This window comes from Botrytis porri (assembly GCF_014898465.1).
Source record: "Botrytis porri strain MUCL 3234 chromosome Unknown BPOR_013, whole genome shotgun sequence".
Lineage (NCBI taxonomy): Eukaryota > Fungi > Ascomycota > Leotiomycetes > Helotiales > Sclerotiniaceae > Botrytis > Botrytis porri.
In genome coordinates, this window is record NW_024066087.1 from 598,162 (window position 1) to 614,593 (window position 16,432).

Consider the following 16,432-nt stretch of genomic DNA (forward strand, 5'->3'; position numbering starts at 1 on the left):
TCGACGCAGTCACAGATAACCAAACCTCCACCCTCACAATCCCACACCACAATCCCATCATCAAAACAGAACTCAGATAGCCCGAAACGCGAAATCGCGATTTCCTATACGAATCCCAGAGGGATGATGAAGCCAGGAGAAGTGTAGCAGCTGCGTTTGCGCTTGCCCCATCCCCATTTCCCTCTCGACCCAACTCAACTCATAACCTTCTCTGAAAATTCATAAGAAGCTTACAAAATACCGATTGCCTTAGTGAGTACTGCATCACGTACTTGGTACTAGTTTCCAACAAGCGAATTTTATATACAGTAGTAAATAGGTATTCCAAGTAATTTTTCTAGGATAAGAAATAAGCATCAAGTTTACCACTCCCCCGCCATCCACTACTCATTCACTGGGAGCTGCTCCGGGGCTATTCATACATCCATAAATATAAACAAGCAACCCCATATCCATTCCCATATGCCTTTCCATTTCCATATATATTTACCTCCCATCCCATCTCATCCCCCCCAATCCCCTTAATCCCCCTTTCCACATCGCACAATTAACAATCCCATTCATTCATAACCTCATACATAGATCTCCACGTATACAGACAGATATGGGTATAAGCTCGCTTGATGATACAACAGAAAAAGCAAAAGAAACCGAAAATAAATCATATCGTTCATTTCGATTCATTTCATATCAAAGCCTCCTCTGCCAATACTCAAAGACCCTCACTCTCCTACGACCCCAAACTCCTGTCCTATTACATAATGCGTGTATTCATTGTACATATTTCTATTACCCATGCCTTCCCACAACGCACTGCCGTTTCATCATGTTCTGCGAATTATATTTATTAACCCCCCTTCCCCCCATCTCATCATTCAACATAAGGATTCCACTCCATACCCGGAAAACTCGTTGCAGACATATGCAATTTATCCCCTGATACACGTGTTGTCTTATTGATGACGTCATTATTATGAATATCCTCGCTAATCTCTCGTTCATCGATACCTGCCACCCCTTCACTACCTCTCATTTCAAATTCATTTTCTTCCTTCCTCTCCGAGTACCTGTCTCCAAAATTGACATCCTCGCTTGGTAATTTTGAAACGAGCTCGGATAGATTTCCACTATGACGCTTCAAATCGTCATCGCAATCCACATACACTTTATCATCCATCACACTCACCCTGTGTGGTTGTGGAGATGGAGAGTCAGAGATTCGTGACACAGCACTGACAAGACTTCTTCCCGTGCTAAAACGCCGTAAGCCATCATCCGTAGCCACCGAAAGGTTTCTAATTCGATGCCAGTCTGGGCTTCGTCGAGATGGCGAGGGTGGCAATGGAAAACGATCGATATCAATATTTTCATATGACGGTGAAAATTCACTCGTAGGTAATGGAAGTGAAGTTGGATTTCTCAGTGCTAGATGCTCGTCCTTTAAAGAACGAATAGGCGGGGTAGATGAGCGATAATATTGACCATTTTCGTCACTGCTATGTGGTAAAGCAAGTTGAAAAGGACGTTGCTGACCAGGCTGCTCGCGAGCAGGAGACCGAGCTAGAATGTCCTGGTGACATGGGAGATCGGTGCGAATAAGAGATGCCAATGGTGAACTATGTGTATCTATAGATGGTAAGTTTATAGGTCTTCTTTCAGGTGAGAAGGTTTGATGTAGCGGTGGTGATTGGTGCAAAATTGAGGAAGCAGAATAAGCAAGAGGTGAGACAGGTGATGGTATTGAGTACTGCTGAGACGAATTCGAAGGACCTTCCCCCAGAGAGGAGCGACTAAACTTATTGATATCGCGTGGGTCATAGTTGGTAGGTGTCGGGGTCGTTCCATCACCACGAACAAGATTATATCCATCTGGAATGGGGACTGAATCATATTGGGGCTCAGGGATTCGTGGTGGGGTATCGTACCAATGAGGGTGATGATGAGAAGGAGGATGTGAGTACTCCTGTTTGTTACCATCTGACTTGCTAGGACTGCGATTCCGTTCTTCTCGATCCTTTTTCCTTAATTTTTGCGTGGGTGTAGCAATCGCGTCGGGTAAGACCTCATGTGATTCTGCGCCTAGGTCTGAGTACATTCTAGCCACTGGTACAACCACTGGATTTCTTCCATTATCTTCACCTCTTTCGCTGTCTCTCTCTAGCGTATTCGATCTTTTTCTAAGCATACCGGTCAATAGTCCACTCACTGAAGGGCGCCTCGGGCGGGGTTCCAGATGCAGCTTACTATCCTGTCTTGATGGGGTTTCATTCTTTTGAAGAGAGGTGGAAGGGCCTAATTTAGAAAGAAAGTTCAACGGTTGACTTGGCCTTCGTTTGTGGCTCATGTTTGTGCTTTGTATAGAATGGTCTTCAAATTGAGGAGAAGAAAGGGTGCCACTTCGGGGACCGAAGCTTGAAAGGTCCGTTGTGGCCCTTTTTGGCTTAAAGAGTACCGACCCATCTCCTTTGGGGGAACGCGAGAAGAGGCCACTCAAACCGCTTAATCGACTCCGCTTCTCATCTTTCTGGAAGGTTTTGCCCATTGTAGTTGTAGAACGTCCAGTCATACTAGAATGCGGCGTTTCCAATGTAGAGTTAGGACTGAGAAATGATTTTGGCGTTTGAGGACTATCATGCTGGCTACCAGAATATTGTGCTACCATGCTCTCTCTACCAGAATTGGATGATTGTTCATCGGTGGTATCAAAATTTCCCCAGAAGCCAGATCCCCTCCTTTTCTGCTTGTCGTCACGCATCGGAGATGAAGTAGAAGTATTAATGGGATATTTTTTCTCTTCTTTTGAAACGGAACTTCTTCGCTCTCTGGACAACGAGCGTACGAGATTGATACCTCTGTTGACAAGGTCTGAGCTACGTCGTCGCCGATGAGCAGGAGGCTCATTAACACTTTGAAAAGGCCGAGCTGCAGGGACCTCATCTGCTCGATGATATGAAGGAAAAGGTTCAGTCCGACTAATAGGTGCTTGGTAGTGTCCACTGGGCATATCAGGATCATTTCTGATCTCAGTAACCGGGCCACCAAATAGCTCGGGATAGCGTTGAGTAGAAGAAGGGGGTGTCTCGAATGGTAAAGCTGGTATCAGTGGTGGAGCATTATTATCACGAGGCTGAAAAAACTGCCTATCAGAAGTCGAACCTCGTCTAGACCGGGAATTATTCGAGACGCTATTCCATGAGTTTTGACAAGTATGTCCGATGGCTGGGTTTGATCGCCCCATGTCTTGTGTAGGGTTCTTTTGAACAAATGGATCTGCGACACGAGGGAAAACCGAGAAACGAGGATGTGGGCTGAGTTGGAGATTGGGCTTTGGGTCTCGAGCCATGTCCGCAATTGCAACATCTGCATGCGAACTTTGTTGTGGGACAAGATTCTCTTTAAGCTCCGGCGCATTCGATATTACTGCATCTTGTGTACCACCACTAGACTCAACCTCAACCTCATCCTCATCATCAGATATAGAAAATCTGGCAGGAGGTCTTCTAGACCCAAATTCGAATCCAAACTTGGATGTGCGTCGGATAGGCGGCAATGTCTTGGATGAAGGCTGCCTTCCTTGCTCCTCAGGTGCAGCTATGGTCTGATTTATCGGTTGTGTAGAAAGAGGTGTTTGTACAGAACCAATAGTCGGTCGATTGAAATGATCAGATGTGGTGGTCTGATCCAGACTTGCTCCTCGCGGTCGATTAATCATGCTGATCGGAACGCGGGTTGATGATTCCAACTCCGCAGGAGCTTGAACTGTGTACCCTCTGATAACCGATGCAGGTGCGGCCGAATTTCTTCGATCGAAGTCTTCTTTTTGGGCATCATTAGAAGCCGTGTCATCACTAATTGGTCGCGCACTCCTTGAGAGAACTGAAAGATTGTTTGATACGCAATCGTCTTTCATCAAATACTGATTAGTTTGCTTGTCATTGGTGAAGTAATTCGAATCAGCAAATTCGGCTGTGTCGAAAGGATCCCATGTCAGTCCGTGCTTACTCATGGGGGCCGGAGGATTTAGAATATGTTGCTCATCCGTTTTATCGGGAGCTAAAATCTCACCTGCAGTATCACGTGTCACTAAATTCATCTCCTCCGCGTGTCCCGCTTGCGCCTCTTCATCCCTTGGGGGAGGAATGCCAGCCACGCCAATTGGAGTAAGCACATCCGATGAAGTTGAAACTTGTGAATGTTTGAATGGTTCGGATGGTATGATCTGCTCTGCATTCCGATCGGGGTCGGCCCGGCCTGTAGCTCTCGATAGATTGAGCGCTAAGCCCAATGATGAACGATCAGGGTTTCTCGACTTGGGAGGGGGACTTGTCTAAAAAAGGGTTAGATTTAGCGCTAGAAGACTCATTATGATGATGATGATGATGATGATGATGATGATGATGATGATGGACCACGTAGCAAGGAGAAAAAAGCAATTGTGATGGGCTGGATTCTTCCTTAGTCGTACACACCCGTCAGACGGGATTGGAAAAGCAATAAGCATTCATCCGCGCTAACTAAGCAAAACGATGGAAACTCAAAAAATATAACGCCTAAAAAACCCATATCCAACCCAGAAGGAGATGTTAATCTACCTTATCGCTACTACCGGCCGCACGAAGCCTGTTCTTGCCTTTCGCCAGCAATCCTTTACCTGCTTGGAAACCAGCCTTTCCCGCCTTACCACCAAATATTCCAGCGGTGTGAAGGAACTCTTTTCCCTTAGCTTGAACCTGTTGAGTTGTAATTTTAGCATGAGCTGGTGAGAAGCCTTGCTGAATACCAGAAGGTCCAGTTTGTCCTGCTCGTGATACAGGTACTGATGCTTGCGATGGTGCACTAGCATTCAAATATTGTTGATAATAAGGCGACTGCAGAGCCGCTGAGCCGCTTCTTGTATTTCTTCTGGTTGAGCCAGTCGGTACAGTTGTTCTAAAGCCCCCGTAACATTCATTCACATCAGCATGTTCTGGTTGTTCAGCCTTCAAGGCAAATATCCATTCATGGATACCGGAGTCCATAGCTGCAAAGCGCTCCCTTGTTTCATCGAATGCATGTACCCTTTCATGAACGTCTTTCATCGCTACAATTTCTTTGAAAGTTAATATCTTTCCCATGCTTGATGACCGTGGAGAAGTGGCAGATTCACGTCGTGAAGGTGAAGGCTCGCGTGCGATGAATGGACTTGGACTACTCGATGGAGAGTGTGGATTGGAGCCCAGTGGATCAGTGGATAGATCCAATGTTGATCCAAAAGCCGGGTGTTCATTTTCAGGAGTTGGGACAATTGGATATGATGCAAATTGCGGCTGCTCCTTTTCTTGGGCCAAAGAGACGTTAACCGTGGGCGGAGATTCAGGACTGGTCATGTGTTGCATGACAGCGGCAGCACTACCTCCAAGAATCACAGCACCAGCACCTAAGGCAATATTTCTTTCCACGTGATCGTCATTAGGTAAAACCTCTTCTAAGACTTCCTTCTCCATGTATGGCTCCGGGTCAATCTGCTGGAGGCCTTGAATCGATGCATTAGCTTCCTCAACGGGAAGCTCAGCTGGATACGTAGGGGATTCAGACATGCGGGTATCAGTTGGGGCCACGAGATCCATACTTTTTTCCCAAGAGAAACGTGTAGGTAAAGGTGGACGAGCTTGCTGCTTTGACATTCGATGAGAGCTGAGGGGTCGGATTTCTGGCATGTCTGCTGGAATAGCTTGCTCTGCTTGTAGCTTGTCGGGAGATGACGTTGCTATTGGGGACGAGTGATCTTCGTCACCTATATCATTCCAGTAATCATCATACACATCCGTTAAGTATGTACTTTCTCGCGATTCATCCATATTGTCGGAAGCTGATCGTTCGCGCAAATTTTCGTGAGCTTGTTCTGTTTGTGATGGGCGCGGGGATAAACTTCTGACTATGTCTCTTCGGAGTCTGTCATTTTCTTCATCCAAAGGTCTAGTGTCAGTGCTCAAAGTTGGCAGTACCTGCGGTTGCAATGGTGGAAGAAGTGGTTCATCCGCACTAAACTCATGTGCTGTATCCGGTTGGAAATCTGCAGTTGGTTCTAGAAGAGTTTCCGATGCGGGTTCTTCACTAGAGACGAAGCTGTCTTTCATTGGTGTTATAGATGAAGAATCTAGGGGGCTGGGTTGATCGACATAGTCAGGACGCAGTTGGGCTTCGGGCGAAGCATTTTCTAGACTAGGTATCAATTCAGGATGCGGCGTCATGGCAGAATGTACATTTCCATTTGGGTCAGGTGTAGGCATAGAATCAGATTTGACACCGAGCGTAACACGTGCTGCTTCTAAAGATGACTCCGGAAGAGAATGTTTAGTGGTAGTAGGTGTTAAATCTTCCATTGCCAAAGCTTCAGCTGGATCATTTGGTACCCGAGGAGACGGTGACCGAGGTGTCTCTGGTTGAACAGTGCTAGTGGTTGCAGTGGTCGTGTACGACTGCCATCCACCTGGTATTTGAGGGCGAAAACTCATGTCGCGATCGAGGGTTGGACGTGCGGGTTCTGGATCAGCGTCCTCGCGGGCATCTTCGGTGGGAGAAGTAGGACTTGCAGATGATATCCAGGCTTGTTCTCCCATTGATATTCTTTTGGATGCGTTACCGAGATCTGGTGTTCGGGCGGGGCTATTCCCTGGACTCGGAGCACTAATATCGCGTCGATGGCCTGGAATAAAAGTCGGTGGAACTACCTGATTATCACTTTGATTTGAAATATTTTCAAGACGTGGGGAGATGGGTTCAACTTGCTCCATGATAGCAGGAGTTGACATTTCACGACCTCGATTGTCCGTGGTGCTTGGACCACGACTCATAATGGGACTAATTTCGATGGTACCAGTACTTTCACTATCAGATCTCTTTACATTACCTTCAGTATTATAAATTGGTGTTGGAGGAACCGAATTATCATCCTTTCTATCGAAGGCTTGGTTGACAACAGACTTGAACCCGAAAGAGGATTGACTCCGAAGAGAGGTCTCTGCTGGCTGGTCAGAATTTCCCGACGACGCTTGCTCTGGTAGTTCTGATATGGTTTCGGTTGGAGGAGCGGGTGCACTATCATTTGTTGATCGAGAAAAGAAGTCGGAACCAAATCCGGAAATTCGATGCACGTCCGGAAGTATGGAACTCGTAGTTTTGGGCTCGGTTGGAGGATTTGTGTTCTCTTGGGCTGGTGATGGAATTCCATTAGCATTAAACCCATCGAAGCCGTATTCACTCTTTCGTTCTTTAACAGGTTCTAGAATTGGCATCAGACGTCTTCCGGAATCAGAACCTTCATCGCCAAGGCTAAATCTTCCTCGATTTCCAGGTCCTAAACTATCAGAACTAGACCTTTCACGGACAACTCCTTGGCCTGGTGAATGTGATATGTCACTCGACCTTTCCATTCCAAGCGAGTCCATACTAGGTCTGACTGAATCTAATGATGCCCGCTCCCTTTCTTGTTTTTCCTCTTCAATTCGGCGATAAATATCCGCGGGTCTGATGAATGGTAAAGGTTTAATATTTGACACACCTGGAGTTGTTGCAGACCGATCTACAGAACCAGGGGAAGGTGAAGGTCTGGAGCTTGTTGGGAATGGCTGACCTAGAGTTTCATGAGAGTTTTGGTAAATTCGTTGAGCTTCTGTTCCCATGGTACTCAGGCTACTCTTTCGGGCAGGAAACTTGGTAGTTGATGCTGCAGTGGTTGCGCTTTGAGGGGCGGGTACGGGCCGCATAGATAATGGAGCGGGTACTGCAGACGGCGAAAAATCCTTAGAAGTTCCATAATCGCTTGGTGTATTGACTGACCCAACTGACAGGACCGACGAATCATTAGTATTAGTGCGAGCTGGCTGTGACATGGCCTCGTTGTTGATAGAAGATTCGGGTGGCACGGGATTAGCAGACAAGGAAGGTTTTTGTAAACCTGTAGGGAATGGTTGCTGTGTAGATATATGTAAAGTTGGGGGGCCACTCGGATCGCGTGTATGCTTTATACCTCCCACACCCATTTGAGAAAACCGAGTTGCGGCAACTGTTGCGGAATCGGGAGAGTGAGGCGGGGAGGTAGGTCGTGGTGATCCTTGCCGAATAGTTGCATTCGAAAAGTGCCTCGTCTCGTCGTCCGCTTCGAAAGAATTTCTCCTGTTCAATGGGCTGCCAACAGAAGCTGAGGGGAGATTGCCATAATTCTTCTGGCCCCGATCCTGTGACATTCCTCTCGCACTGGGAAGCCCATAACCTGGTTGACGTAGACCTGTAGGTTTTGATATTGGTGCGGGTGCTGGTGCTGGTTCGATCTCATTTCCATATGCATCATAAGGGTCATATTCATCATCGTCTCCCCAGTCGTCACCTCCATAATCTATCTTCTTTGCCTCGGCCCATTTCTTTGTCTTTTGTCGATTTACATTCGCTCTGTAGGATATGGGAGTATTTGAACCTCCAGACGTAGGGTTCCTGGTAATGTATTGTTTAGCAGCGGTCTCAGTGGCTTGCGAGAGATGCGAAAGTGATTTGCAGAAGCTTACAATAATGACCCATTTTTGTCCGAGGTATTGATGTATGGCCTTGCCATGATGCGACAACAAACATTAATTCTTCGCGATCCACGGGAGAATCATATTTTTGACCATGAGATATGATGGATGATGGAAAGTGGATATTTTGAGTTATTAAGAGGAGATCGAGTGTGGCAATGGAAGTTTGAGGTTGATGGTTTGTTGCCGGAGTCCGTCCTTATTGTTATTAGGACGATGAGGGAATATGAGAGAGTAGGTAGGCCGTTGAGTGAGGGAGGGAGGGAGGGAGGGAGGGAGTGAGTGAGTGGATCAGATACGACTTTTTGATTATCGGGGAGATCTTCAGAAGTTCAGATGAATGCTGTGGCTGCGTGATTGCCCCCCCCCCGGTTTCTTGGAATGGGAATGGGGTCAGGGGTTCTTGATGAAGTAAGAGATACCTAGGACAAGGAAGGAAGGCTACCTAGGTCCTAGGTGTTTAATATGACGAAAGGATGAATGGAGTGATGAAGCGATGAAAGCATTCAATTATGGTAGGATAAGTAAGTAGAGAGTACTAACAAATGCCTCGGTACGTGGGTAATTATTATATAGTTCGAGATATATTATCCGATTATTTATTAGTGAATGAAGACATTCAGAGGTAAGATGAGTGATATATGTTGTTGTTGATGTAATGGATGGGATGTCTTTTTGGTCGAAAATGATACCTAATAGGTGAAATGTGTATGTACCTAGTATGTACATAAGCCTGTGTATAGCATGTATTTATTAGTATGTACATAGCTCTATTGAGCATGTACCTATCTATGTCCTAGAGATGTAGATGTACGAGAGGCCTACCTTACAAGCTTGAAAGGAATACTACACAGGTACCTAGTCTAGGTGTTGGGCACATGGACAAGTAGGTGGCTTCAGCCAAATGAATACATCCACCATCTGACCTTGCACAACATCTCCATATAGTCCTTGGATTTAATCTCCTAGTAATTACACTTCCATATGAAGACAAACAACCACCTACGAAGTACGTCCTTGGTAGCTACCGGGACATGGACCAAATTGAGTACAATCAATTTTCCCTACAAAGTCAGTCATCTCCACGAGTGATCTTCCAGTACTCATTCATATTAGGTACTCTCTACCGGTTCATCATGCATATGATCACCAGATGATGATAAGATGATGAATTCTTTACCCACAGACAAGCGTTGAGTTGGAACTCAGCCACAACGTCGAAAAAAATATGTGCCGAGAATGAACGAATGATATGGGAGTATTTCACAAGGGTCTTTATTCTCATTTGCCATTGTACAACTTATCAAAAGCTAAGGATTTTCTTAAAATAAACGCACCGGCCTAGCAGAGAGAGTAGATATTGACACAGACACAACCAACATCCTTATAGCCTTCTAGCCTTCTAGCCTTCTTGCCTTCTAGAGGGGGGTAATGAATTTAATGGTGGATGGGGACGGCCTTATCTCCTTCCGAGGCTGGAATAGTAATAATAGTAAGAGATATGTAATACTCGAGTACAGGACGGAGCTTTAGGCTTAGCTGCTCGGTTTCAGGGCTAATGGAACACCAAGAATTTGAAGGAGTGCATCGTAAACACTGAAGCAAGCTCGCAAGAAAAATCAAGAACCCGGAACCCGAAACACCAGCTGTCCTATTCTTTCACGGTACTTTTTCTGTAAATTATCCTTACATTCATCAACTTCGCACTCAACTCGACCAACACTCTTGTTAGATTCCACCTTTGAATACACCTTTTACACCCTTTAATACAAAGCAATCACGTCAACTAAACTTCTTTCAAGCTTTTGTCGTACTCTTTCAAATACCACTATACCATTGGCCTCAACATTCAACAATTAACACCCTGTACAAAACCCTAAAATAATTAAATTACCTTGCGCCTCGAGAGTTTACACAACAACAACTACAACAACAACAACAACAACAACACAATCAAGAAGAAACCCAAACGTTCAACCACCTCTCAACCCACGAACAAAAGAGAACCATTCTGCGCCGGACCCATCAATACATCGGTATATCCATCTAATACCATTGCGAAAATCAATACACATATATCGATCCATCCACACAAACCATCGCGATGGCCGTCGCATCGATACAAGATCGAACCAACGAGTTCCGATCCGTCCTAACACAAGTCCAAAAGAGACAAGCCTCCTCAAAAGTCGGAGCGCAGAGGCAATCCCTCCTATCCGATTCCCAAAAGGCCGCTGCAAATGGCGATGCGAATGCACCTGGCAAGCCGCGGCGATCTGAATTTGCGAGAAAGGCGGCCGAGATTGGGAGAGGGATAACGGGAACCATGGAGAAGTTACAGAAGTTGGCGGAATGTAAGAATGGAGATTTTTTACTGTTTTGAGATTGAGCCTGGGAGGATAGATGGATAGACAATGTATATATATGAAGCAGAGAATCAAATACTAATCTACGACATAGTGGCAAAACGCAAAACCCTCTTCGACGACCGACCCGTCGAAATCAACGAACTCACCTTCATCATCAAACAAGATCTCTCCTCGCTCAACCAACAAATCTCCAGTCTCCAAAGTCTCACGCGCGCACAACATCCCAAAGCCGATCAAGAAGGCGAACACAACAAGAACGTCGTTTTCATGCTCCAAGGAAAACTGACCGACGTATCCGCCAATTTCAAAGATGTCCTCGAAGTCCGCACCAAGAATATTCAAGCTTCGCGCTCCCGCACCGAGAATTTCATTTCGTCAGTGTCCTCTCATGTCCAGCCGAACATTTCCCAATCCGCGAGTCCTTTGTATAGTACGCCCACGAGAGGAAGTCCAGGGCCGGGCCAGGATTTGTTGAGTTTGAATCCGGTGGGCGATCAACAGTTATTGATGATGGAAGAGGCGCAACCGCAGAATGAGTATATTCATCAGAGAGGAGAAGCGATCGAAGCAATTGAGAGGACGATTAATGAACTCGGAGGCATTTTTGGACAATTGGCTACGATGGTTTCGGAACAGAGTGAGATGATTCAAAGAATCGATGCGAATACGGAAGATGTGGTGGATAATGTTGAAGGGGCTCAAAGAGAATTACTGAAATATTGGTCGAGGGTATCTGGTAATCGCTGGTTGGTTGCTAAGATGTTTGGGGTTTTGATGATTTTCTTTTTGTAAGTTTTTTTTTCCCCCTTTCCCATTATTTTCTCTTCTTTGGGCTGGATGTACTTTATCTCATCTTGAGATCTATGATGAGTTAAACTAACATAAACCACAGACTTTGGGTTCTAATAGCGGCGTAGAATTGTTCTTCAATCAAATTACATGACCTCACGCAACGCTGCATGCATAGGATGAGATGAAGCAATCAATTGTATTATTATTATTGTTGTTGTTGTTGTAATAGATGAGATGAGATGAGATATACCTTTTAATGAATAAAGCTTCACGAAATAGATGGCAGGCACAGTTATATTTTTCGAGAATGCTAGACAGTCTGAGAGTCTAGGTGATGGTAGATATCCGTTCTGTTCGATATGGAAATGGAAGTGGATGTGTACAGGCTAGAACTATATCATTCGTTCTATGTATTGTTATCTTTGAATTCCTGTGGTCACGTATCATGTATATATATATGTCCTCACTGGATACAGTAGGTAGGGTAGAATTTATAATCTAGAGAACTTCTAGATCTTATATCATGCATGTTGGTCAGATATGGTAATTAGAACTAAGTCTCCTGATAATTAATTCGTTCAATATCTCTCCATTCCCTCTTCCCCCCTTTCCCCTGCCCGAAAATTAGATATATTCCAAAGCTCCCGCGCATCCAAAAGCGATAGATATACGAGTAGATAGGTAGGTAGTTACCAGCATCATACTCGTACCCCCTCTCCTCAGAGTATACGATGTAGTAGATAATTACCTCGATTGCTTACAAGTACCGTAGGTAAGTGACATCTAACCCCCACATCTCCACTCCCCATATCATTCATCTCTTTCTCATCCACTCACATCTCTTCAATTCACTTAAATTCTCACTACACTACCCACTTCTCTGCTTTCCTGGAAATCCAAACCCTCAAAACAATAACACCATTATCTAAAAAGGAAAAGGAAAGGAAATCAGAGTGAACCCTAACTCGTAGAATACATGCGGCTTCTGTGGATCGAACACAGTGCCTCCAGATTAATCGTAAGGAAACCGAAGTGGGCTTCAGTCTGGCGCTCTCCCAAGTGAGCTAAAGCCGCTTGGGTGTGTTGTTTGTTGAATGGGTATGAGGAATTTGGGTATATGTTGTTGACCAGAAGAGTGGGGAATTGTGGTGGGAAAGATGGGGTTTTCTCGTTCAAGAAAATAGGGAGGGGTGCTTGGAGTGGAGGGGATTGGAGGGGATTATATTAAATTAAGTATTGATATTCACTATCCATCGATTAATTTATGATTATAAATGAATTACTGTCATGCTGGTGATGGTCGAGTTAATAAGACATCTCTGTATATCTATCATCTCTCAAATTTTAAAAGTACATAATATAAGTTGTCTCTAAATGACTTTTTGCTTGCAAAACAAAAATTCACATCTAAAGTTGGCGCTTGCGATTGCATGGACGGACTAAATAAAGTCTTGAGAATCTCGTCACATGTATCGTATTGTTAGTCGTGGAGTTTCTTTTGATAGGTATCGATCACAGAGAAAACTCTCGCTCGGAGAGAATCTAATTAGTTACTTTATTGTTATCTTGTTCTGTTCTTGTTTCGCGACATCATGGGAATGTGACCCGGGGGGGTTAGTGGTTTATAAGGATAGGCATGCGATGTGTTGTGAAGCTGTCGAAAGCAATCTAGGCCAATTGGCTAGATCCTCAAAAGAACCTTTGACGCGCATATCTCACAGTGTATATCCTCTCATGGGTATAGGGTAAACTCGCATCGGGATCTCAATCTCCAGGTGTGAGACTGAAAGACATGTAACTTCTCGTGAGAGATGTGCTGGATGTGGAGAGAGGATTCGAGAGCGATTGTTGGATATCAGCTTGTGCATTTGGGCGAGCCGGAAGTAATATTGGGCACTTTGCTCGTGATTGCAGCGGGTCAAATAGAACAGACAGGACTGAAGATTCAGTAGGCAGGCCTGTTGACTTGGAAGCCATAAGAGGAAGAAACGACTGTGTGTGAGTTCGAGCTTCTATAGTGTGAGATGTCTTCCTTCCTTTACATTTTTCCCCTGTGCGAAGATTGGTCCGATAGTGGTGATTTTTGGCTTCTATTATTGTGTTGATGTAAAGTTTGTTAGTTCTTTATTTATTGTTTTTGAAGAGCGTAAATCTGGCTATATTTGATCAAATCTGTGGTGTCAGAGAGGCAAAGGAAATACAAACGTAAGAGGTAGTTCTTTTATAACCTATAGCGAAAACTTCATCCTAGGAGACTACAGTAGTGAGTATCTGGATTGACGAGAGACTCCTCGACTTACGAAATCTTTAACAAATTCATTCTTTAATTATTTGAATTAGAACTCAAACTTCGAATGTTTTTTTCTAAGGAATGTTTATAACAATTCCTAAGATATATAAATTGAAATATTAAGAAATATTTATAAGTTTGTTTTGTAGTCTTTCGTTAGTTTATGTACCTAATAATACTTTCAATAATATTTCTAAAGATTAAACCCCTTAGAAACTACACACTATTCAGAACCTTATCAAAAGCCTATCAATTCCTTCCAACAGCATAACTAGTCATCATATATTGTGACCGGCGCAGTCGTCTATGCAAATCTAACTCATATTCCAATGAATCCACACGAGGAGCCCACAACTGCATCAAATCCGTGAGTTCAAATCGTTCATCCTCTGATAAACGGCGCCAAGAATATTTCCTCCTTCCACCGGGTTGAGGACATTTGAAAAAAAGCCCACCAGCTAGTTTCGTCGAGTTACGAATCCTTCTTTGCCCCTTTGTTAAGGCGCCAAATTCAACTTCTTCATTAAGACGTTTGGCATCTTTGACCATGGTCATAATACTCATCGCGGCGCGGATTACTGAAAAAATGTCATCGTCCATCCATTTCATCTGTTTTGCAAATGGCGAAGGAATTATGTAGTCTATATAGATCAGCTGTGTTGAAGTAATTGTATCCGGCTAATGCACTCCAATTCTTTAGTATATGGTGGAGTTGGAGTCCAGCATCCGTTTCGGAGGCATCAGATTGCCTGGAGTCTGTGTCTGGTCTCCAAATTGGAGCTGTAAGTGAAGTCTCGGAAATCTGTTTGAAGAATATTGAATAGAATACATGACACGTGAGTCCAAAGAGGACAATTGAGCTTGGTGGTAGGCTCTCTGTAATGAGGTTGATGATATCCAAAGAGAGATCTATCAAATGAAGGCTGGCTTCTAAAAGGGTGTTAGTTATTTCTTACATGCTAACCATAGTGTAAACGCTCACCTCGAGGGATATATCTAGATATCTCTCTCCTTTTCGTCTCGGAAATATTCCTTGTTTCGCCTGTGTCCTTGGGACTCTTCTTTTCCACAATCCCCTTCATGTTATCGACGTCTGCTAAAAATCTTTCTTTCGATTTCAACAAAAGAGAGAAAAATTGTTTGAGTATGACTGGGTGATTCAAATACGTCGCTTTTGACTGACTAAAGTGTATACTCTTGGGTGTTAAGTCGAAAATGGCATTTCGTGATACGGGGGAGTATAGTTTGGTGTAATCTGATCCAGGCTGGTGCTTATACACAGGTCATATTTGAAGATATGAGGAGTTACGAAACCGTACGCGATCATAAGCGAGAGGTATAGAAACGAAAACATCTGCTCAATGTATGTACGATAGTATCTAGGAAGAAGGTACGGCATATTAAATAACAAAGAGTTTATCTCGTCATAGGTGGACTTGAATAATGAATTCTTACAAATCAAATATTTGATCTCCGGTTTTTATATTACAACGGATTCCGCGATAATAGGAATTTGTTTTAAAAGGAGAGAATATTTAATCTATATTTTTATAGTTTGGATATAGATTTTATTAAATAAGCCGTTAAAATGAAAGGATATATATATACTATATATATTAGATAGAGTATTTGAATCTTCAGTTTGCTATAATCATTTGAATAATCGAATAAGTAAATGTAGGAAAAGCTTCATTTAAACAAATTAAAATTATATATAATAATAAACTCTCATTTGAAAAAAAGTCTAAAGCTTTAGACAATAGGGTCTATAATAGTCTATAGAAAGAGTAACGATTACTTTCTCTAATTCTTGTTTTCGATCTATACTTTAAATTCTCTTTTATAAACTTTTCATAATATAGTTTAGCATCGAGTAGTTCATATTACTCAATGACTCATTTCAAATATCTATAAAATTCGTTTATATATAATTGTACACTTTCTTTATTTATTAATATAGTTTTTTGAAAATCGAAGATATGATATCTAATTATATGGATATTATAGAAATCTAATTTGTTTTCGAAAATTTGAATTAATATAAGACTTATTATTATTAATATAATATGTTTATATCGAAAATCGTAACAATTTTGATTTTTTTAATAACATAATAAAAATATTTATATAAAGATTAAATGTTCAAGAAGCTAATTTTTTATTATTGTTTTTTTTTTTCAAAAATAATGTTTAGTTATTAAAATTTGAATATTAAAAAACGCCTAATTTTAATATATTTTAAAGTAAGTCATCTAATAATATAGACCACTCGATAATAAACTACATTAAGTGTAAATTGAAATAAAGATCGATATATGAGATTTTATACATAAGTCATTCGTTTTTTGAAATTTCTTATATTAAAATAAAATTTCAAATCAGCTTTCAAAAATAACAGGATATTCAGTGGATCTAATGCGAATTCAGTGCGG

The 16,432-nt window shown here is 42.9% G+C and overlaps 3 protein-coding genes across 3 annotated transcripts; 1 reads left to right on the top strand and 2 right to left on the bottom strand.

The window, feature by feature from the left end:
• Positions 1-871: 871 nt before the first annotated feature.
• On the bottom strand, positions 872-8,587 carry EAF01_009100 (uncharacterized protein; the record flags this gene model as incomplete). The annotated part of the gene is made up of 3 exons (XM_038917356.1): positions 872-4,327; positions 4,593-8,469; positions 8,541-8,587. The coding sequence occupies 3 exons, from the start codon at positions 8,585-8,587 to the stop codon at positions 872-874; spliced, it is 7,380 nt and encodes a 2,459-aa protein (XP_038766961.1).
• A 2,066-nt stretch (positions 8,588-10,653) lies between these two features.
• Positions 10,654-11,835, top strand: EAF01_009101 (uncharacterized protein; the record flags this gene model as incomplete). The annotated part of the gene is made up of 3 exons (XM_038917357.1): positions 10,654-10,903; positions 11,010-11,706; positions 11,811-11,835. 3 exons carry the CDS (start codon positions 10,654-10,656, stop codon positions 11,833-11,835), a joined length of 972 nt encoding a protein of 323 aa, XP_038766962.1.
• A 2,414-nt stretch (positions 11,836-14,249) lies between these two features.
• EAF01_009102 (uncharacterized protein) lies at positions 14,250-15,082 on the bottom strand (the record flags this gene model as incomplete). Its single annotated transcript, XM_038917358.1, has 3 exons — positions 14,250-14,641; positions 14,688-14,930; positions 14,983-15,082. 3 exons carry the CDS (start codon positions 15,080-15,082, stop codon positions 14,250-14,252), a joined length of 735 nt encoding a protein of 244 aa, XP_038766963.1.
• Between the last annotated feature and the right edge of the window lie 1,350 nt (positions 15,083-16,432).